The sequence below is a fragment of the Dermacentor andersoni genome, chromosome 5, assembly GCF_023375885.2.
Source record: "Dermacentor andersoni chromosome 5, qqDerAnde1_hic_scaffold, whole genome shotgun sequence".
Lineage (NCBI taxonomy): Eukaryota > Metazoa > Arthropoda > Arachnida > Ixodida > Ixodidae > Dermacentor > Dermacentor andersoni.
The window spans coordinates 182,011,456-182,035,920 of NC_092818.1; the positions used below are offsets into that span (position 1 = coordinate 182,011,456).

The 24,465-nt window shown below is 44.3% G+C and overlaps 1 protein-coding gene across 6 annotated transcripts in view; it reads left to right on the plus strand.

The window, feature by feature from the left end:
• AMPdeam (AMP deaminase) overlaps positions 1 to 24,224 on the plus strand; it is a 138,080-nt gene extending 113,856 nt beyond the window's left edge. For all 6 annotated transcript variants that reach the window (XM_055071390.2, XM_055071391.2, XM_055071393.2 and 3 more), the window contains 7 exons: positions 7,663 to 7,826; positions 8,464 to 8,590; positions 13,812 to 13,975; positions 17,524 to 17,644; positions 21,268 to 21,441; positions 22,031 to 22,141; positions 23,761 to 24,224. In XM_055071390.2, coding sequence (XP_054927365.1) covers positions 7,663 to 7,826; positions 8,464 to 8,590; positions 13,812 to 13,975; positions 17,524 to 17,644; positions 21,268 to 21,441; positions 22,031 to 22,141; positions 23,761 to 23,919 — 1,020 coding nt within the window. In that variant the 3' untranslated portion in view covers positions 23,920 to 24,224. The remainder of the gene's footprint in view (positions 1 to 7,662; positions 7,827 to 8,463; positions 8,591 to 13,811; positions 13,976 to 17,523; positions 17,645 to 21,267; positions 21,442 to 22,030; positions 22,142 to 23,760) is intronic.
• Positions 24,225 to 24,465: the final 241 nt, after the last annotated feature.

Consider the following 24,465-nt stretch of genomic DNA (forward strand, 5'->3'; position numbering starts at 1 on the left):
TCCCTCCAGAGGGTCTGCAGTGGCCAGCCTTGAGAGTGGCACCGCACAACTGGCAGCGACTGGTGTTACCGTTGGTCCCCCTGTGGGCTGGACTTCTGAAGTGGCAGACGAGGGGGCAAGCCTGGTCCCGAGGCGAGGTCGGCGTGCCAGTCAGCATGCCACGTGTGGCATGTAACAACTGGCCACACGTGGTCTTGTCCGGCATGCGAATGAGCAGTGATAAGGCGCTGGCAGGAGGTATCACCTGTCTGGTGGACCAGCATGGGCCAGGACAGAAGTTCCTGGCGAAGACTGGAAGCTGCTGAATCTGGCAAAGGCCCAGGACGGCACCCTCAGTCAGCAGCCAGCTTCTGCTTCAGCTGCTTCAGGAGTGCTGTGCTTTGGAGGTCCAGATGCAAGACATCCAAGGGTGTCCTGACCATCCAGCCCAATAGGAGCTCACAGGGGGCACGGCCAGCAACATCGTGGGGCGGGGTCTGGTACTGGAACAGTACCCGGGCAACCTGCATCCGGAAATCCCCAGCCTGGCACTTCTTGAACTTGTCCTCGATAGTCTGCACTACCCACTCAGCTGCACCGTTTGAAACAGGGTGGTACGGCGGAACCATCATTCAGCGGATTCCAGGCTTCGTCAGCCAGGCAAAGTACTCTGTGCTGGTGAAAGCGGGAGCGTTGTCGGACATGATGACGTCCGACAACCCCTGGGCATCGAAGACCTGTCACAGTGCTGCAGTTGTTGCACCTGCTGATGGAGTGGTGACAGGTGGAACCTCCACCATTTCAAAAAGGCATCCACTACCACCAGGAAGTAATGGCCCTTGAAAGGCCCCCCAAAATCCACATGCAGGTGGGACCAGGGTCGTCTCTGTGGGAATGGCCAGTGGGTGATCTCCACATGACGTGAGGCTCGCTGGTGCTCCTGACAGACGTGGCAGCCATGCACCATGAACGATGTCCTAGTGCAGGCCAGGCCACCAAACGTGGGACTGGGCCACTATCTTGGTCTTTTCCACGCCAGGATGACCCGCGTGCAGCAACTGCAGGACCCTGGACTGGAGACATTGTGGGATATCACCACCCTGGAACCCCACAGTAGGCAGCCCTGCTGCAGGCTCAGCTCGGCGGCTTTGTGACTATAGGCCCACTGAACCAACTCCTCCCCACGGGACACCACCTTGACCACCTGGGACAGGAGTGAGTCCCGGCTGGTCGCCTGTGACACTGCAGATGTGGAGAGTACCTCCGAGTACGTGTGCTCCAGCATGAACACTTCAGCAGGTTCTGGAACAGCAGCAGGCACCTCTGGCAGGGGCAGGCGGCTCAGGGCATCAGCAGGTCCCAGGTCCTTTCCTGGACTATTGACCAGCCGGTAGCTGTAGGCTCCCAGCCTCAAGGCCCAGCGTACCACTCGAGGTGATGCCTGCGCAGGAACCGCCTTGTCAGGCCCCAGCAGCCCAGCAGCCCCAACAGTGGCTTATGGGCCGTGACTGCCTCGAACTTCCGGCCCCGCAGGTACTGGTGAAAGTGCTCGACCCTGAACGTGAGGGCCAGGCGTTCCTTGTCCAGCTGGCTGTAACGTTGCTCTGCAGCATGAAGCCGACGGGAAGTAAATGACGCAGGGCATTCCTGGCCATCCTTGTACTGGTGCACCAGGACGACTCCCACATGGTACGGCAACGCATCTTAAGTCAGGAAGACAGGCTTGGCCGGATCGAAGTGTACCAGAAGTGTGCCTTGGTGAATATCTCCTTGCTGTGCTGGAAGGTCACGTCTTGCTCCTTCTTCCAGACCCACTGCTGACCATCTCGAAGCAGAAGATCGAGTGGCTGTAGATGCGCCAAAAGGTTCAGCAGGAAACTCCTGTAGAAGTTGATGAGGCCGAGTTAGCTCTTAAGCTCCTTGTTCTGGTGTTTAGATACCTTGAGCACAGCATCAACATTGCGGGGGGCCGGGGCTAGGCCGGCCTGGGAAATGACATGTCCCAGGTGCTCAACGCTGGAGGCCAGGAAAACGCACTTTTCTAGCTTGAGCTTGAGACCGGCATCCTGCAGTCGTGCCAGGAAGTTTTGCAGATTCGGCAGGTGGTCCCCGTCGTCGGTGCCGGTAACCAGGATGTCATCCAAGTACACCACATTCCTCATGCCTCCGAAGAGGTTGTTCATCTCCTTCTAAAAAATGGGTTGGGTTGAGGCCACGCGAAATGGTAAGCGCGTGTACTGGAAGAACGCCACCAAAGTTGTCGATATTGTGACATACTTCCGGGAGGCATCCTGGAGCACCAGCTGCCGGTAAGCATCTCTGAGGTCGAGCTTCATGATCTCTTGTCAGCATTGTCCCCCCGGACACTGCTGACCCAGAGTTCTTCAATCCGGGGCAGCGGGTTCTTTCTCGACGCTAGTGATGATAGTAACGACGGATGATTATGATGGTAGGGCTGATGGTAACCTTGAAATCCCCACATATTCTGACACTGCTGTCTTACTTGATGGGAGTTGCCCATTCAGACGTCTTGACGGGCACCAGGATGTCCTCTCGCTGTAACAGTTGCACCTCCTGGGTGAGCACATCCTTCAGGGCGAACGGCAGTGGGTGAGGCTTGAAAAGCGAGGCCAGGCTCCCTCAGGTACATAGATGCCAGCCGTCATGCCAGCGAATGTGCTTACCCCTGGCTGGAACAGGGACTTGAAATCAGTCAGGAAATTTGGGACGTCTTTCACCACATGCAGGACGGCTTCCTAGTACTCTGGCAGACGAACGCCCAGTACGTGAATCTAATTTCGGCCCAGCCGCATCGGCAAAGGATTGCCTCCCTGTCACCAAAGCGAACAATGACTTGGGCTCGACTCTGGGTGAGCTGTCTGGAGCAGCTGCACAGCATGATGCCCGAAGCCTCGACGGACCCGCCGGGGAAGGTACGCTTGCACAGTTTCCCGGCCATGACCGACACGCTGGCCCCTGTGTCCAGCTACATGGAAATGGGATGCCCGCAGAATTCTACAATCAGCATGTGCGGTGGCACAGACGACAGAACAAGGCCTGTATGCCACATGTAAAAAATCGGCGGGTCCTTGGCCACAACATGAAGTCTGGCCGCGGAGGAACTTGAGCCTGCTGCCGCACATCCCCACCACGTGCCCTTGCGATGGCCACCCTGGCCGCAGGCTTCTGTGGAACCTGGTCCTGATCCGGGCTGCTGCTGCTGTCCGCCATTCATCCTCACTCCTCAGCATACCCGTGCAATGTGCCCAGTTTTCCCGCACATGAAGCATTGTGCTTGGGAGAACTGGAACTGTGAGGGGGAGTGGGCACCACCACAGCGACTGCAGGTACTGCCCTTTGTCGCCAACTTGTTGACCAACGCTTCCGCCGACAGTGAGCTGGCTGCACGTGCACTCTCGCTGGTGTCCTTGGCCGCAGCATCCAGCGAGGGGTCGGGAAGCTCCAGGAGTCGTGTCCGCATGGTGGGGTTGTTTATGCTGCAGACGAAACGGTCCCGTAGCAAGGAGTCCAGCTGGTCCCCGAAGGCGCCGGCGCTCGCTAACCCTCATAGCTCTGCGACGAACTGCCCGAGGGACTCTCCTTTCAGTGGCTCCAGTTGTTGAAGCGGAACTGCTCCATTGGTGTGGACAGCGCCAGGCTGAAATGCGAGCGCAGTAGGGTGAGCAGCTCACTCAGCGTCTTAACATGCAGTGTGGCTGGCTTGAGGTGATTGAGCAGGAGACTGAAGACGAGGGTCCCTCAGCTGGCCAGGAAAATGTCTCGCTGTTTTGCCTCGGGTGTGTCATTTGCCTGGAAGAACACGTGGACTTGCTCCTCGTAGACTGGCCAGGTAGACTCATCTCCCTCAAACGACTCGGGCCTTCCACACAGGGGCATGGCGGCAGGAACGTGAGGCGGTGTTTCGCCACTCAGGGCGGCGTGGGTCAATACATGGGTGCTTGTCGCCAGTGTCAGGACCCAATGGGCTTTGCCCGCGTGGGTTTGAATCCCACCCTCATCACCAGTGTGACGATCTGCCCGGGTTCATGAACGGGGGGCTCAAGGTACCCTCCGTAAGAGTGATGCTTTGCAGTATGGTGGTGGTGAACGATGAATGACCGCGTGCAGCTGTGCTCGTTGGTGTTTATTTGGTGCAGTGACCAATGTTGCCCCCCGAGCCTGGCGGGCCAACAAAGATTTTGTCCGAGGGGACGTCACATGCTTGTCACAGTCACAAAATTGAAATGCTGGTACGACATTAAAACAATGAAGCAGTTCTGCATGTGTATGGTAATCTGCATTTGTTGTAGAGCATGGAACCCTCTTTTGTAACATATGTATTTCATAGTTATTAAATGCATAAGCATTTCTATGCCTACCCAACGAGGGAATACATTCGTCCATCTGTCCATCATGTAACATGAAAGTGGCTAGAACACAAAGCTATCAGCACTCAGCGCACTCTGTCCCCACCGCAGATCGGTTTCAATATGCTACACCATATGCAGCCGCTGTCGGAGTACACTTGATTATGGCTGATAATGGTTCGACACGGATGGATAAGGTGCTAAGGAGCAATAATGGTTTATAATGATTGGAACGTCATCAGTTCACCTGGCGCCGCCACCTGCAGTAGTTTGTTTGCATCATCAATTCACGCTGTCGTCTGCAGCAGATCCCATGGCCACAGTGCTGTCGTTTATACTGGTCAGATCAAGCTTCATAAAATTCATGATGACACCAGGCATTGGGGAGATGAGCAAGTGGCACAATGCTTACACATGCTTAGACACTCCCAGAGTAGTTTCTGCGTGAATTCTTTTCTTGTTGTTAAATTTCCCCTTACCAAGAAACAGTAATTTACATGAGAGAAACACAGTGCGTTATAGATTAAGTTTTATTGATACAGGTAGAATGTGTTGAAATTTTGCAGTAATACCTACACTCTTAGATATGTATGTTTTAACATAGTCAAAATTATCATCCCATGTCATGTTATTATGAAAAAGCACACCAAAAAATTTTATTGTGTGAGCTAACTGTTGTGAAATTGCCTGGAAATATTTGGCTGTAATGAGTAACTGTAAGTTGGCATGGATGAAAATGAACAGTTTTCATTTTTGCCATAATTTATCTACGAGCTGGCTTCACTCCAAGTATGCAGATGTTTGAGGGCATTATTAATTTTAGGTGTGAAGCACTGCCGGTAAGGAAGAGGCTGGTGTCATTGGCATACACGATAGAGGTTGGCTTTTTGCTGATTTTGCATAATGTTGTTGATGTCAAGGACCCAAAATACTTCCTTGTTGAATGGCAGTAAATATTTGATGAAAAGATGAAAAAGGTGAGACTGCTGTCCCTATGCTTACATATTGTCTGTGTTGCTAGTAAGGCTTAATAAAAAGGAGTGGCTTGCCACAAGCACCATTTAATTGCAATTTTTTAAGATAGCATTTTATGATTAAGGCAACCAAAAGCCTTTCAAAAATGCAATATAAATACCTATACATAGCTGTCTCAATTCAAAATCTTTAAGAGTAATTTCCTTCTGAGCTGGCAAGACAGTTTCAGTAAGCCTACCATGGAGAAAATCATAGATACTGGGATTGGCTTTTAAATTGCGACGCTTTACAAAATTTAGTTAGCCATATGTAAGTCATTTTCTCCAGTCCTTTGAAAAATCTCAGCAAAATGGAGATTGGCCTGTAGTTTGGAAATTCATTCTTATCATTCTTTTTATACAAGACAATAACTTTAGAAATCTTCATCATTTTCGGAAGGCAACCCGTCAATAATGCAAGGTTCTGAATGCGAGCAAGCAGGGGAGCGATAATTTCAAGCGCCAACATTACTGATTCAGTCTGAATATCGTCAATATCTGGCACTCTATATTTAAAAGAGGCTTAGATGTCTTGCATCTCAATTTGATTAGTTGGTTCTAAATAATAGATTGTGGTCATTTTTATTGATGTGATATGCTACAGGAGAAGTGAGTTGTCCAATAGTGACTGCATCCTTAAAAAGCTTTTCAAATTGTTCAACAAGCTCTAACCTATGTATGTGTTGACCATTTGTGATGAGTTCAGCAACACCCTATCACAGCTGCACATGTTTTAGCAGCCTATGAAGCTTTTTTCACGCATCTGTTATTCCATCACAGCATTCCCATCTAAGCAGGTACTTGCTCTTCTCACTCCCAAGAAAGATAGGTCAGCTTATTGTGGTGCGGCTTAAATATTTGAAGATCAGCACTTTATTTAGTTTTAAGAAATTTTTTATAGACTCTCATTTTTTGTTTTATTCTTTTTAAGCACTCATGGATAATCCGTGGCTTACAGTCGTTACCATGTATTTTGGTACTCATTATTTAAATTACGTACGCTTAGTTGATGCGCCTAAAAAATATAAATAAATGCCTCATAAGCTGCTTCTGCCAGTTCACAACATCAAGCTTCTTTTTGTTTTTCTTTCTTGAGCCTTTCAAGAAAGGCATCCAAAATTTGAGCTGTGTTTTATTTTTTATTGTTGACTTCTTGGGGTATTGATTTGACCACAATTTTTACAAATGAATAAGAAAATGGTCACTGATACGGGAGCGCAATGTTCCTTATACCACACACAGTCCACACTAATGTTTGTGCTAAAAATGGCACTGTTGAACAAGTGAATGAGGCCATAACACACATTGCTGTGTTTGCTAAAAGCGTATGGCCATTTGAATCTACAGTGCATAATAGTGTCACCTGATTTGAAAAAGATTTCATAAATTTATGTTACTATTACCTTTGAGTATTCATTTATATATGTTGTCATACATTCACGCATATAGAGCTCAAAAGCTTATCTAGGTGATCAGTAAAAGAGAGCAAGTTACCATCAGGCAGTTGGTATTTTATGCAGTAAACATATATGCGGGACAATATGCACAAAAGATTTAAATGTTGCTTGTCATGCAAGAAAATTCTGGTAGAATAGAATGGGAGCCGTCCTGCGCAGCTCCCATCTCGACGACCAACTCTGGGCAACCCAGCAGGCCTACGAAGCGGCGAAGAGGCAAGACCTCGACGTCCCATCGTGGGAGGCCTAGGCCCAGCCAACTAAACTGCTGGTGCTCATTAAAGTTCACTCTCTCTCTCTCTAAAGGTTGCTGCGCAAGCACCATGTCTTCTAGCTTGGTTAATAAAAGAAACTCTAATAGCGATTACACTCGTACACCTACTATTTATTTTATACCAAACCTCATTTGCCTAGTTCATGCGTTAATCTGTATGAGGCAGCAGAGAATGTAAAGATCATAAAGAGAGGGTGGCAATCATATTTTCAGTGTATAACTTTTGATTGTGAATGATATATAGCATTTTCAACCTATCGCTTTTGTTGATGATGTAAGTGATGTTAAGCAATCCTGAATACTGATAAAGACTTTCACTTGAATAATGTTGGTGACTTGTCAAATTATTGATGTTAGTAGTATCTACAGACAGGAAAGACTTACTGAAGTCTTCAGTATTTTGTTGCCAGGTTGCAGCTCTTTTCATTGACTTATGAACAACATTCCTGCAGTACAAAGTGAAGGCGCTTATGTTTGTGAGAAAAACTGCTAGAGGCTATAGCTAGGGCAGATTAAATGCTGAAAGTACTCCATCTTGCAGTTCTGCACTATTACTGCCTTTTGCATTCCAGGAGGTGATGAGTGACCTGGAAGAGAGCAAATACCAGAATGCGGAGCTGCGGCTTTCGATCTACGGCCGATCACGCAATGAGTGGGACAAGCTGGCCAAGTGGGCTGTTCGGAATACCATGTACTCGGACAACGTCCGCTGGCTTGTCCAAGTGCCCCGACTCTAGTGAGTGATGACATGTGTCTTTCTGTCATGTTGTGAATGCTGCATGGCCTATTTCTATGAAGTTGTGGTGAACTTACCCAGCTTAAAGATGGCTTAGTAGCTTGAAAGTTTTCTCATCCCTCATTACTGTTGTTTACGAAACTTCATGCATCTGCTGTCACATGCCAAGCAAATCACTCTAATCAGAATTTCACTCAGTCAAGTACTAGCATGGTAATCTTCAAATACTGGTACAAGAGATGTCTGATCAGAAATAATGTTTGAAATGTTGTGGGTTCTGATAAAGATATCTAGACCACTGAGGTTATAATTGTTCAGCCACACTAAAAATGGACAAGCTCTCGCTTTCTCAGATAAACAAGGCTTCAGCAGCGTGATAATATACATGGTCACCACTTCCAACATAGATCTTGGAAATGAATGCTTATATCGCATAGTAGGTATATTCCTGTCAGTGTCCAGCTCTATGGGCACAAATAAGTGCAAGTGTTGCAAGTGTGAACTTCAGTGTTTTATTGCTAGATATGTTGGTTCAGATAATCTGCATGTACACATATGCTCATTTTGTATGTCCACAGTTTGGCTCCTCCATCTTAATGCAAGCATTACATTGCAATTATTTTCTCTCCACCTCTAGCGATGTATTCAAGTCCAACAACATTGTGAATAACTTTGAGGAAATTCTGGAGAACATCTTCATGCCTCTCTTTGAGGTCACCAATGACCCGAGCTCACATCCAGAGCTGCACCAGTTTCTTCAATACGTGAGTTTTACACAATGGCGTTAAGGAACTCGTGTTGCAGGAAATCCGGTGTCGGCATCGGACGTCACTTCGGTAAAAAAAGATTTTCGAACCACCCATACCCAGGCCCTCCATGTGGCACAAGGAACTTACTGACCTTATTGTATGTATTTCTCAAGCTAAAATACTTTTAAAAAATTGTAAGGTACGACTTGCACACAACCTACAGAGATGATAGCTCTCGAATTGTAATTTGAATATACGAGAAACAAAGTTCTGCTATGTGAAAACTGAAACAAACCCCTTTTCCAGCGTTTCTACAATTCATAGACCACCGACGGCATCCGCCATTTGCGTGCACTGGCGCATGAATATCTGGGAGTCCACGTAGCAGCGCCCCCGCTTCCTTGAAACACTTACAGATGGTGCTCACCTCCGTCGCATTGCGGCCCACGCAAGAGGCCGTGTATCTACCTAAAGCCTGCCTTTGTGCATAGCATTTGCTGCGAGCATTTCCCAGTAAATATTACAGTTGGATATCCTGCAGTTGCCAGGAAGCATGAGAAGCAGTCAGTGATCTTTGAATACTGTCGCATTCCACTCCTAGAGAAAGCTTAAGCATCATCCAAATTTTTTCGCTTAATCAGCAGACAGAAATTTGTGCTGCCAAATTTAACTTTTTTGTTCACTGTTCTCACAAAGGAGTATTTAGGTGTCACTATATTTCAACAAGACAATAACCTAAAGAGCTTCAAAACTTAAATTGGAGTCTAAGTTAGCAACGGAGGCCCAAATAATACATATTGGGAGGAATTTCAGTGTGTGGAAGTAAGCAATCTCTTTATGTATATGATCCACTCACAAGGTCACTTGCCACAACCATCATTTGTTGCAGTAAATAAATTATGGCTCATGAGGCACTTATTAATGTGCGGTCACAAAATGTGACTGAAACATAGAATGCCTTGCAATAGTTCTGCAAGTCCTGCAGATGCTGACCCTTCATGGTTACTTGTTCAGTGGTCAAGCCATAAACAGTGATGGTGATCATTGGGTGCTTTGTCATGAAGCCTGAAGACATAATGCAATTGATTTTGCTGAGGGGACAACGAACAGCTGGTTAAAAGTATACATACACCGGCCCTGACACGTCAACCACCAGGGGACCCGAAGAGAACTCAAAGCATCGATGATTAAGTGTACAAAAATACACAGATGCAAGGCCTGACTGAATCCTCCACCCGTCGCTGATCATTTTATGTAATCGTAATAGATTGCAGGTTTCAAATCAGAGGTACTAGCATATTGCTGGTTACTGCTTGATAAGATGGTTTAACATAGCCCCTTAAGCATGAGAAATGTCATAGTGTTGGTTAAGATGTTATAGGCGTAATTGTGCTTGTTGCACTTGAAAGTAATCTTGTTTATTCACCAAAACATTTAATCTAAGATGCCTTGGAAGACCACTTCTGAAGTGTATAGTGCCGCTGACACAATGGTAGCTGCAGGACAGAGGTAATATGGTAGCAGGCACATTGCAGTTCTTGATCACTCCATGTCATTTTTTATATTCAGTATGCCTGTGCATGGAGTTCAACCTAAATCTTTAGCATGGCTATAGCATGGCTATACTGGAGAACAGCCTTCCTAAAGCCTTTACAAATATCAGGTGGCTTTCATAATATGCTGAGTTTTGAAGAAACCTAACCAACATATTGTCACGTTCTTGTGACGGTGTAGAATAAGACACTGTCAAAAGCATAAATTCAAAACATTACCAACTCTTTACTGGCCGAACCTGTGCCTAATAATACAAGTGACACTCAAAGCACAATGATAGTGGTGAATACAGTCTCAGCGATCATAAAAATCTGGTCTGTGGGTTAAACGCGTTGGCTTTTATACGTTACTTGTCAACCGTTCCAGCATAATTGCTGGTGCCTGCATGCCTTCCACAAAGTACTGCACAATTCGTGTCGGGCATACAATCTGAGTACACAAAGTTGTTCGAGAACAAACACAGCGGATAGAATCAACAATAGAAAGGTTTAGAATAGGAGCCCCAAAAGTTTTGGGCCCCAAAGAGCTTTGCGGGTGTTAGCGTTGAGGCACTCAGGAGCAAAGAATTTTAGAATTGGGCTTTGCTATGGCTTTGCATTTCCAGATAGTGTCTTTTGCTTGCAGTGCCACTACGGCATCAAAGAAAACATATTATGAACATTAAAATAAAATATACCATTTTATGATAAAAATAGTAATTTTGACAAGTTTTTTTGCGTCTAATTACAATTTAGGGGTTATTCTATTAGCAGCAAACAATATGTTGTGCTTATTTTTGAGTAACCAACTTTACATGCCTTCACCAGCCAAGTTAAGCCGTGTTAGGCCTACGAGCCATGAATCGACGATCAAATTTGGAATCAGCAGCATCTAACGAATCAATTTTCATTATACACATTAGTTGAGAGAAAACGATAACCACAGTCACTTCTCCTAGCTTACGAACATCACATGTTACCACGAATCCAGCCCAGTTTGATGTTAGGTTAGAGCCATCGCTTCGATGGCTGCTGCCATGTTTGTTTACGCAAAGCTTTTGGTAATCGCGCTGAGTTCACGCATGCGTGAAACTCAAACATAGTTTGCGTTTCACGCATGTGCAGTAGCTTCGATGCTATTTCTTTAGGGCCCCAAAACATTTGGGGCCCTTATTCTAAAACTTTCTAATAACGTTTGAGTAAGTTCCAGATCACGCAGGCACATCTTGTGCTGAGCGATAACATGAAGTTGTTAGCTGGTGAAATGCAGTCCCCTAAAAAAGGATAAATAAGTACACATGTCAATGCCCCCCTCTTAAAAAGCATTGTGCCGATGCCACAAATGCAAGAGCAAAAACTGATGCACACATAGCAAAGAAAAATAACGAACAGAAAGAGAAACAATGTCCCAGAGTTCATTATTCCTGGTAGAAAGCCTTAAGGTACAAAACATGGACTACTTCAGGTCGCAAGCGACGCCTCTGTGACAGCGAAATGCTGTCCGGCATGACCTCATAGTCGAGTGCACCAACACATCAGATGATCTTGTAGGGCCTAAAATTATGTCGCAAAAGTTTCTCACTAAGTCCTCGTTGGCGAATTGGGGTCCAAACCCAAACACGCGGTCTTTGTGCTGGTATTCCTTGTAGCCTTGTAGAAGATTGTAGTGTTGGCTGTCTGTCCTTTGATAGTTGTTGAGGTAAAGGCAGGTGAGTTGTGTTTCTTTGGCGCGCTGTTGGTAGGTGGCGACATCGAGATTCCCTTTGTTGGTGACATACAGCAGCATGATGTCGAGAGTCATCATTGGATTCCTTCTGTAAACTAACTTGAACCATGTAATCGATGTTGTTTCTTGCATTGCCGTGTTGTAAGTGAAGCTTACTTATGTAGGAACAGCATCCCACGTCTTGCGTTATATGTCGACATACATCACTAACATGTCAGCAAGCATCTTGTTCAGGCATGTTCCATTAGACCATTCATCTGCAGATGGTAGGCAGTTGTGCTCTGGTGACTTGTCTGGCTGTATTTCAGGATGACTTGAGCAAGTTCAGCTGTAAAAGCTGTTGTTCTCTTGGTAGTGAGGACTTCTGGAGCACTACGTCGCAGCAGGATGTTCTGGACGAAGAATTTCACAACTGCTGCCACACTATCTTTTGACAGGGTTTTTGGTTCAGTGTAGCGAATAAGGTAGCCGGGGGCCATGACAATCCACTTGTTTCCAGATGTTCACATCAGAAAGGGCCCCAACGAGTCTATCCCTATCTGCTTAAATGGTCAGCAAGGAGACTTGATCAGCTGTAGCAACTCTGCTGGCCTTGTTGGTGGTGGCTTGCATCGCTGGCAGTCATGGTGCCTCTTGATGTAATGGGCGACATTGGCACTCAAGCGGGGCCAGTAATACTTCTCCTGAACCCTCATGCGCATACAAGAAAAGCCAAGATGTCCTGCCATTGGGTCATCATGAAGGGCATGGTCGCATGTGAACCTCTGGTCACAGTGCTGAACGCACAACCATAAAGTTGTTGGCGAGGACTGGCTCAAAAGTTTTTCTTTACGAGAACATTGTTTTGCATTGGAAAAGAAGATAATCCATACTTAAATACCCTTGGGACAAAGTCTGTCTTCCCTTCCAAGAACTCAACAAGGCTTCTTAGCTCCAAGTCTGCTCGCTGCTGTTCAGAGAACCTATGGCTGAACCTACAACAGCAGTCTGTGTTAGTGAACTTCATTATTAATCCGAGCCTTCCTAGGCTTAAGCAAGCACAGCTCAAAAGTTTCAATCAATACAGGGACTGCTCCTCGTTGTAATCAAGGATTCAACAAACGCCAGTTGCTAATTGCCGCATAATAACCAAGGGATGCACTTGACCACTCCGCCAGAGCCCTTACAGAGTTTCAACGTGAGAATATGAAGCATAAGCCAGCATTTTGATGAAATGCTTCGTGACGTCCTCCTAGCTGTCGAAAAGCCTGTGGGTGTCTGATATAGTCTTGGTTAAATGCAGTCCCGGGAAAAAGGATAAGTTAATTAGTACATGTGTCATATTCATAGAACTCGATCAGTTTGTTCCTATTGCATATTGTCTCACTTTAAAGCAAATTTGCACATTGGGACTTCAACCATCAATTAAGAAGCAAATGGTTTTTAAATGATTGGCAGAATACCACTGCAGTATTTTGCTAGATGTTGCTGATTAATTTTTTTACTGTTTCCTTTTTTATTGCATCTGTGAGAATCTTAACTATTCCTATGTTGGCTCATCACAGTTGAAAAAGTGTGAGTGCATTTAACTTTAGAGATGTTAGCTCTTGTCAAATTTTCTCTGTGGCAAGTAATTTCATCTTTGCCTGCTTTTGATCTTCATTCTGTCTGGCAAAGTTAACATAAAATGAAATAGTTGTTCTGTTGAAGTGTTATATTTTCATCCTAAATATAGCTAGTCATCACAGCTATATTAATTTTGGCTATCCAGACTCCATTTCTGCAAGTGGGTAAAACTCGTGATGTTAGATCGCCTCCTGTTCTCATAATTCATTTCTTTAATTATGGCACTAGTGGAAGTGAGTCATGCAAATTCTTTTCGTTCCCTCCATGTTAAAATAAGGTACCATGTTTTCTGGGCTTACGTTGCATCATATAACACTCTCTTATGTTAGCACTGAATTTATCCCAAGCATTGTTTCTGCTACTTTTTTGTTAGATTGTGGGCTTTGATTCTGTGGATGACGAATCTAAGCCCGAGTACCCCATGATTGACAAGGATGTGCCGCTACCCAAGCAGTACACCGACACAGAAAACCCAGCATACAACTACTACCTGTACTACATGTATGCCAACATGTGTGTCCTCAACCACTTCAGAAAGTAAGCATGTCAGTTCTTAGCTGGTCAGTAAAGGCCTTTATTTTGAAATACTGGTGGATGCAATGGCACTGGCCTTGAGGGCTATGCAGGAAGTTAAGCATCCAATGATTGTCACCTTGCTATTTACTCGCTATTGCTTTCTTTCTTAGTATAGACAGTTTTTGTTTCATTGGAGGTTTAACTGACAGAAGACAGTGCAGGAAACATGGACATAATGAAAGAAGTTAAACGTGAAGGCTGCTTACTAGTAAACAGGGCATGACACCTGTTTAGAGAACACGGGAACTGCAGGCTTGCGACTACATGAGCAACATAGAGTGATAATACTACTTGGTTTAAGACCAGCTCAATGTAAACATGCATAGCCATATTTACGAAGTGACTTGTCTCCTCTCATCCTGTTGGTCGCTGCATGCTTTGGCAGTTGATTTTGCCATCAGAATCTGTCTATGGGGCTGCGTTACAAAACTAGAGTAGTTTTGTCAGAAAATTGTGGGAATTCATATGGGGTAATTATAAACCACCATCTAATGAACTTCAGATAACAGAATTCTCGATATAACGAAGTATTTACCGTTTCATAGCCTCTTATCCATCAAAAACCATGTATTTAGAAGCTCCATATAACGAACTGTGTTTGTATGCAATTTCAATATAATGAAATTTCGCTTCCAGCGCAAAGGTATGCCGAGTCAATAAATGGCAACATCCGTGGATGCAGATGGTCAAATGTTTTAATTATAAGCGGCTGCTTCCAAATGCACCTCTCAAATCGTGCTCGGCGTGAGTGCTACGAGATCCTATCGCACCCCGTGCACTTTGTGAAATAAAGTGAAAGAAAGTGTGCAAGGGTGCGACAAGAAAGATGGTGGCTTCACTAGTGCCACCTTCCCGCTCGAGCACAGAGAAAGAGGTGGAGGGGGAGGGAGCTCGCGATAAGTTGATCAAGTGCACGCGAGGGGGCCGAGGAGGGGGAAGGGGGAGAGGGGTAAAGTTGCGCAGGTCTCGATTTCTGGTGGGCGTCTTGGTCGTAGCTGCGCATGGCTGTAAGCACGGCTAGACGCAGCTGCACATCCTGCTTTAGAGGTAATTTGCCGCTGTGCAAATAGTGGGTGTGTCGAGAGGGCGTGGCATCATGTAAGCTGTCTTCCCGTGCATTGAGTATTGGAGATTGCGTAATCTCAAGTTTCAGTGACCCGTTGGAGCGAGAAGCAGATGAAGCATTCGCTACCCACTGCTGGCGCTTTTCCTGATAGCATCGTCCTAGTGCGGACGACACTATCAGCTGTGGGGGTGGAGTGCATGTGAAAGCATGGCTGGTTTCGCTTAATTCCTACTGCCGATGTGACAATATCGTTGACGTGGCGTGAAACCGTATCATTTGTCGCCGACTCTCAAATTCATCAAAATGATGAATTCAAGTTTGCTTTTTGTTGCGATAGCAATTATATGGACACCCCAAACGCATTTCTTCCGTCGCCATCAGGTTCTGTGTAAAGTCCAAGGGCGATAACACCGTCTCCCCACGCCCTACGCTGCATGTGGGAGTGAACGCGTGCGAGGGGAGCTGACGATCGCAGCTCAGTCTCGCCCGCGATCGATTGGCAACTGTACTTATTTGCATAAGAGGTCGAATTTCAATGCAACTAAATTTCAATATAGCGAAGCAAGTTGCCGATTTTACTGACTTAGTTATGTCTAGGGTTAACATATGACTTTACAACTTTGTCCAACAAAAGCAATTTCAGCCTAATGTGTTGTGGCATCTATGTTCTTAGTGCCCGCTACAATAAAGATAAAATTACTGTTAAAACCTGCTGAACCCATTGCTGATGCTATTTTCATGTTCAGTAATTGCATCTCATGCCGTCTCCGCAACTAAATGAGTTCTGTGAAATGCATGCATAGGCAACGGTGATGAACTGCCAAGCTGTTAGCAGGAGTTTTAGGTTTTGTACAGGCAATATAAATGTGCCAGTTGGCAGAATGATGACACAAGCAGAACAGAGCTCTCAACTTTATGCACACAAAGCATTTTTGTAGCCTACACTTACATGCGTAATCTTCAGTTTTGTTTCATTACACGGCACTGCAGACAGCAGTCCTGACAGTAAAAGTAGGTGTCAAAGGATGTCATGATAGACTAGGGCAAGAGCAGACAAGTCATCTTATAAATGTAGCTCGGCATACTCGCATCAAGGCAGTCTCAAACCAGATGTTATTGCTAAGTGTTGCTCATGTAGCTCCGAGCATGCAGATCTCATGTTCTCTAGACAGGAGTCATGTGCTCTGTACTAGCGATGGAAAGTGCGGAACCGCATACTGCGTTAAGAGAGTGCATACATCAAAATTTAAGTCCTTATGTTTTAGCATAAAATAATGTCCTTGTTTAATCGCAGAATGAGATGTTTTTTTGATACACACTTTTTCTGATTATTGGCTTCAGTTTAACCACATCATCCTTAGGTGGCTTCATGCTGCTGTCAACTGCACAGTGTTTAGGAATTTTAGGAAGTCAAAAACAATTTCAGAGAAAATACATTTTCAATTCATTTTTTTGCCCTGACAGGTACTATATGTTGGTATTTGCTTTCGCTGATTTTGTATCCAATAAAGCTAGACAGATGTGCTGGTTAACATGTTCATGTACATTGACACCTGTGATTTGATGTCTCTCTATTAAGACACAAAAACAAGTTAAGGCTGAAATATCCACAGAAGTACTTTGAGTGTTAGTAATTACATGCAGCCAACTAGGTGATAAATGCTAGGAGACGGGGATGGGTACAATATTGTGAAAGTGTCATTTTCTAACAAGTGCAAAAATATCTGTGCTTATTCACATTTCATGACAAATTTTAGAGTAGGTGCACTTGTGTGAATTGCAAGGTTCAACGTAGAACATTTATTGTCACCTTCATTAGTCACTCAGGTCCCAGACATTAAGAGAGCAGCTGGAATGGAAATGCATCGTTCGTTTTTATCACAGCTGAAAACAGCTGTAGCTTCTAGATATCACTGAGCATATTTTTTTCTTTGTTATTACAGTGACAGCTGATATCGTTACATGTTAATGATGATATGTAAGGCTATGACACAGAGAAGTTAGTTTACTGAGCAAAAAAACTTAAGCCCCCGAGACAAAGAAAGAATTTGGTGGCAGCCAATGCTGCAAGCATGTTTTCTAATTAACCATGTTGATTAATTCCACAGCTTAAGTTCAGCTTCAGTTGACAGGTAGTGCTCAACCTTTTAGTGGGCCATGGTTACAATTCTGGAGCATCATTGTGAATCATGGTGAACCAAGGATCATGGTGAACAGGGTATTTGTCGCCACAAGCACGTCATATGTTGGAGCAGTATTTTGATATCACTGAATGTCTGCAGCAAAAAAAAAAAAACCCAGGACATGTGACGTTATGAAATCCATGAAATCCTTGAAAGCTTTTGGCAATCCTGCCACCTTTGTGCCTTGACCCGGGGCTTAGCGTATGTCGCAGCTCATTGATGAAGGTGTTGCCTTGCTTTTCCCTTCTCAACTCATCCAGGATGCGTGGCTTGAATCTTTTTGTACTACGACCACACTGCGGAGAGGCAGGTCCTGTGCAGCATCTCGTAGGCGGCTATCTGCTCTCAGAGAACATCAACCACGGGCTTCTTCTGAGGAAGGTGGGGAAGCACACTTGTTTGTGTTGTGCTTTCGTTGAAATATATTTGGAGATTAAGCTAGCATCTATGCTTGTTTAGTTTGTGGTTGGCTGCTCAGTGCAAAACAAGCAGGCAACATAAGCAGCACTCTTTAAGTATCATTTTTCTTTTCCTAATGCTTTGAAGTGACAGCTCTTGCCAGCTCTTTCTTGGCTCATGATGATGTACAGTTCATGTAAAAAAATTATGGACTGTGAGACCTGAAAAAAAGTCGAACATTTCCCCAGCCTGGGCACAGTGCCTGATCCCCAGCCTATACTAGTGTGTGCAAATAACATAGCTTTGTACGGTTTTACTGGATACAGCCACAAACTGCTCAAAAATGGAGTGTTTTGTCAGATTCTGCTGTTCATAACCTTCTGACACTGACTGTACAACATTGTGAATGTAGCCAATGTTAGCCAGAGGCTGGAAGAAAGCAAAACAATCCCACCCCTTTTCAGAATCTGTTCTCAAATTCTCTGTAGGCCAGCTGACTCCACTGGTGAAAAGCTGGGCTAGATGTTTCAAACACACTGTATAAAACCACATAGGAAACAATGTTGTCGGTATTGTCTCTCTCCTGGTGTGCCATGTGAAAAACATATAAGCAAAGAAAAAAAAATTCAGCATATTTCACTTTATTGTTGTGTGATGCATTGCTTACGGGAAAGCTTCCCACATCTGTCCTTGATTACCATCCACATCTGATGCCATCCTATGATTAATCTTTTTATGTATGGAAGACAAGGAAACATGATTGAGTAAAAGTGCGAGTATGAACATCTAAGCTTCTAAAGCTGCTGATGTCACACAATGGGGTGTGGATTGCACAGAAAAAAATTGTTTACAACACGGATTACGACGTGACATAAGGGAGAAAGAAAAAGCATGCCATCCTGTCTTATGCAAGTTATTCAGGAGTGACTTATAATATGTCCATATACTATAGTAATGGGCGACTTCAATGCAAAAGTGTGGAAAAGGCAGGCTTGGGAACAAGCAATTGGCAAATACGGCGTCGATTGTAGGAACGCTAGAGGAGAGATGCTGGTAGAATTCGCAGAAAGGAATAAGCTTCGAATAATGAACACCTTTTTCAAGAAGCATAGCAACAAAAAGTGTACCTGGAAAAGCCATGGTGACACAAGAAATGAAATTGACTTCATACTTTCTGCCGACCCCAGCATAGTGCAGGATGTAGAAGTGATAGGTAGGGTAAAGTGCAATGATCATAGGTTAGTGAGGGCTAGGATTCACCTCAATTTGAAGAGAGAAAGAGCAAAATTGGTCAAGAAGAAGCAGGTCAATTTTGAGGCAGTAAAGGTAAAAGCAGACAAATTCAGGCTGTTACATGCAAACAAATATGCAGCCTTAGAACAGCGAGATGATGATGACATAGAGCTAATGAATGAAACTGTAACTAGATTGGCTTCAGAGGCAGCATTTGAAGTGGGAGGCCAGGCACCAAGGCAACCAGTAGGCAAGCTCTCCCAAGTAACAAAGGGCCTAATAAAGAAACGACAAAAAAATGAAAATGTCCAACTCAAGAGATAAGATAGAATTCGCAGAACTGCCAAAACTGATCAACAAGGCGAAAATAAGTGATGTTCGAAACTATAATGTGAGAAAGACTGAAGAAGCCGCAAAACATGGACGCAGCCTGAAATCAGTGAGAAAGAAACTTGGCATAAGACAAACCAAGATGTATGCACTAAAAGATAAGCAAGGTAATATCATAAGCCATCTCGAAGATATAGTAAAAGCAGCGGAAGAATTCTATACTGACCTGTACAGTATCCAGAGGAGTCAGGATACCTCAATTACAAACAGCAATGAACAACATACAAAAACTCATCCAATAACTAGCGATGAGGTCAGAAGGGCCTTGCAAGACATGAAACGAGGAAGAGCGGCAGGGGAAGATGGAATAACAGTCGATTTAATTAAAGATGGAGGAGACATAATGCTTGGAAAACTGGCAGCTCTTTATACGAAGTGTCTATCAACTGCAAGGGTCCCAGAAAACTGGAAGGATGCCAACATTACACTAATCCACAAAAAGGGAAACGTTAAAGAATTGAAAAATTATAGGCCCATTAGCTTACTCCCAGTATTATATAAAATATTTTCCAAAATAATCTCCTATAGAATAAGGGCAACACTGGACTTTAGTCAACCAAGAGAACAAGCTGGCTTCAGGAAGGGATACTCTACAATGGATCACATCCATGTCATCAATCAGGTTATCGAGAAATCCACAGAGTACAATTAGCCTCTCTATATGGCTTTCATAGATTACTAAAAGGCCTTTGATTCAGTAGTAATACCAGCAGTCATAGAGGCATTACGTAATCAAGGAACAGAGACCGCTTACGTAAATAATATCTACAGAAACTTCACAGCGGCCTTAATTCTACAGAAGAAAAGCAGGAAGTTACCTATAAAGAAAGGAGTCAGACAAGGAGACACAATCTCTCCAATGCTATTCACTGCGTACTTAGAAGGAGTATTCAAGCTATTAAACTGGGAAGGCTCAGGAATGAGGATCGACAGCGAATACCTCAGCAACCTTCGGTTTGCCGATGACGTTCTATTCAGCAGCAATGCAGAGGAGTTACAATGAATGATTGAGTACCTCAACAGGGAAAGTGTAAGAGTGAGGTTGAAGATAAATACGCAGAATACAAAGATAATGATAAATAACCAGGCAAAGCAACAAGAGTTCAGGATCGCCAGTCAGCCTCTAGAGTCTCTGAAGGAGTATGTTTACCTAGGTCGATTAATCACAGGGAACCCTGATTATGGGAAGGAAATTCACAGAAGAATAAGAATGGGTTGGAGTGCATACAGCAGATATTGTCAGCTCCTGACTGGAAGCTTACCATTATCATTGAAAAGGAAGGTGTACAATCAGTACATTTTACCAGTGCTGACATATAGGGCAGAGACTTGGAGACTGACAAGGAAGCTTGGGAACAATTCAAGGAACGCGCAAAGAGCAATGGAACGAAGATTGCTAGGCATAGCTTTAAGAGACAGAAAGAGAGCAGTTTGGATCAGAGAGCGAACGGGTATAGACGATATCCTAATTGACATCAAGAGGAAAAAATGGAGCTGGGCAGGTCATGTAATGCGCCGGTTAGATAACCATTGGACCATTATGGTTACAGAATGGGTACCAAGAGAAAGAAAACACAGTCGAGGACGACAAAAAATTAGATGGAGCGATGAAATTGGGAAATTTGCGGGCGCTAGTTGGAATCGGTTGGCGCAGGACAGAGGTAATTGGAGATCGCAGGGAGATGCCTTCGTCCTGCAGTGGACATAGAACAGGCTGCTGCTGCTTATGATGATGATGATGATGATGATGATGATGAATCACAGTATTAAGTTTACTACTCGTGCAGCAGCAGATGTGCATCATCTGCTCTTGATTTTCACAAAACTAGTTGGGCTTCTTTTTCAGGCTTAATTCAATTTGTGTTGTTTTCCTTATGCCATGTGTCATTAAGTACGGACTTCCTGCCATTAGCACATGGGTATCATTAGGAATGTGCAATCAAAACTCATGCCTGTCTTTCTCTGCCTTGTGTGACATGCAGGTTCCAGTTCTTCAGTACCTGTACTACCTGGCACAGATTGGCATTGCCATGTCACCATTGAGCAACAACTCGCTGTTCCTCAACTACCACCGGAACCCGCTTCCAGAGTACCTCAGCAGAGGCCTGTGCGTCTCTCTCTCGACCGATGACCCTCTCCAGTTTCACTTCACCAAGGTACTGACCTTTTCTCTCAGTGCAGTCATAAATGTGATAAATCATATAATATGATAAGTCATAAATATGATTAGAACAGCAAATTTAGCTAATTATTGAAAATCTGCAGTCACCAGCACTACAAAGACAGACTTCATTAAGGAGGAGACCAAACATACGTCCCCTTCTCCCTTGGAATTCCAGAGTTAACGCAATTGAAACTTCTCCCATGCTGTATGTCTGTCTGAGGGTGACAGTGTTTAGTTGGCTATTGATGGAATGCTTTAGTTATACATTAGTGAGTGCTGATTGAAGCATGGTGCTTCAATATGCTTTCTTCTTTTGTTTCTGTGCTACTGTTACCTGCTGCACACATTTTGACTTTGCCTCCGGGGCCCATGGCCACATTTGCACTTCACAAAGTGGGCACCATGAGAGTATTGTGAGATCTGTTCTGTCCGCACAGTTGGCAACTTTATTGCTTCTGCTTATGTTTTTGAAGTTTGTCTTGTGCTAAAGTTTCCTTTTAACAGAAGCCCTAAATTATTTTGTTGCCTCAGTATGACAGTCAGAGACATTGACGGCTTGATGATTAAAATCTTGTGCTCAGGAACCCCTCATGGAGGAATACAGCATTGCTGCCCAGGTGTGGAAACTGAGCAGCTGTGACATGTGTGAGTTGGCACGTAACAGCATCGTCATGAGTGGCTTTCCACACCAGGTAGGTGCCACAACCTGAACACCTTATGTGTGGTTGACTTCTGTTAGTCAAGCATTGGTGAGACATACATGCTGGTCATGTTTGAGTATTGAAGTTCTTGCCAAATAAGAGCTTTTTTTTTTTTCTCTTGGAATAACCACTGCTAGAGGTCTGCATTCGCTTTTATTAACCCTTATGGGCACCAATTCTACCTGCTGAAGATTTACCTTCATAATGTTCGTTAAATCTTTAGTACATCTGAACAGGCTTCTTAAAAACGTCACATTTTTCTTTGAGTTTGAATGTGTCCTTAACTGTGGCCGCTCGCTTGAACTTTATAATTAACCAACTCAGAAACAGGGCACGTTTCTCTACTGCACATGAAGTATGCTTAGAAACACTTGACAATTTCAGGAGTTTTCTTACAATAAACCTTCATTGTAAAAAACTCGGTGCCCTTCCACTCTGTGAAGAAGGATGAGCGGCAAAGCTATTTATGTGCGCCCCTTAATGGCGAACTGCACCTCTGCCACGGGTCGGCCCGGTGTTGCACTATCTTCGGGATCGGCCCACATATGGGGAGTGCTTAATGCCTGCTTCACTTTTGCCATGGGTCGGCTCGGTATTGTACTATCTTTGGGATCAGCCCACGTACGGGGAGTGCCTGCGTCACCTCTGCCGTGGGGATTTTTTTCTACATGCGGACATGATAGTGGGGAAAGTAACCCTTAACAGCTTCACTGTAAAATATTGCTTTATTCAAAGCATCGTTTTATTTGAAGTTTTTAGCAGTTCCAACTACAGTGCATGGTATTTTAAACTGCATTATTCAAATTGGAATGGTGCCAGGCTGCACTTAGTAAGAAGTGGGGGATCTGCATGAGGCATGTTCGATGCAGATCCCCCGATGCAGATCGATGTTCGAGCATAGACAGTGACCACAACCTTTTACTTCTCATCGTATCAATCACTTAATCTCAAGAGGCAAAGAGGGCTGTGAAGGCCACTATGCCACGGGGTGGCAGCTTTTACTGACTGTACCATGCAATGATAACCAACAGACAAGGCCAGTGTTCATGGGTATCAGCAGAATCATTGTCATGTTGCCAGCACAGCTTTGTTTCCGTGTACTAGATATGAACAAGTTCCTGTGTTGTTGGAGTGCACTTCCCTCATTAGAGTGGCTTTTTGATGATCTCTCCACTTTTAACAGAGCACCGCGTGGGGATAACAAAGCCAATTTCCTGTCCTTGCCACGAAGATATAGTGACAGTTTACTGCAGATAATTACTGTCAAAAATATCAAAGGAAGAGAATCCTTAATGTGGCCAAATGCTTTTTTAACTAGTGAACACCCGGCTGTCTACATACTCGCACTTCTTTTTTCGAACGCATTTAGCTCATATTAACCACTCTTACCACATAAGCCTAGTCTACAGTGACCTAAGATGTATGCAACACATCTTAAGCATCAATATTTTCACTAGTGCTTGTAATTTTGAAGTCTCAATTTTGGTGTGTACGATTGTTAATGAACTTTCACAAGTGGTTAATGAATGCTAATGTTTCTTGTTCCAAAACAGTAGAAAATGTTGAATCCATACATTGACAAAGAGCAATAACACCTGTTGCCCTTTCAGGTGAAGCAGTACTGGCTAGGCCCCAACTACCAGAGGGAGGGCCCCACTGGAAATGACATCACCCGCACCAACGTTCCAGACATTCGTGTAGCATACCGCTACGAGACACTTGTTGATGAGCTGTCCACCATCTTCCGGACAATGCAACCTACCCCCTAGAAGTGGCGCATTGATTGCTTGTTGGTTCATGTTGTATACTTAGAGTTTTTAATGAAGTCACATTGAACAGAGTTCATTGATGTGCCAATGACTGGGGCTACTAGGCTTCTACTGAGTGAACAGTGATTTGTCTCTCAGCAGAAGACTAAATTGAGACTATGCCATGCAAATCCATTGGCACTATCTGAGTATGAGTGCAAAAGGAAGCAGAGTGTTAGGTAGCCTTGAAAAGTGATTATGTGTACCTTTATTGTATCCATAACTGCTTAAGTTATTGTCATTATTAAAGGACTTTCTTCATGAAACTGAGTTGCAGCAAATTTCTTATGCATGATGTTGCATGTTACTGACAAGGTACCCGACAAAGAAAGTATTGTTTGCTTTGCTTTGGTTGTGATTTGGGATTGTAGTCATGGTTTTTAAGAAGTGCTTTTGTGATGTAGATGTCAATGTAGCATACAACAAATACAGCCTAAATTGTCATCATGTTTGAAATATGGTCGGCAATATTTTGCAGCAATGCTAAATCTTGACAGTTTATGTCTG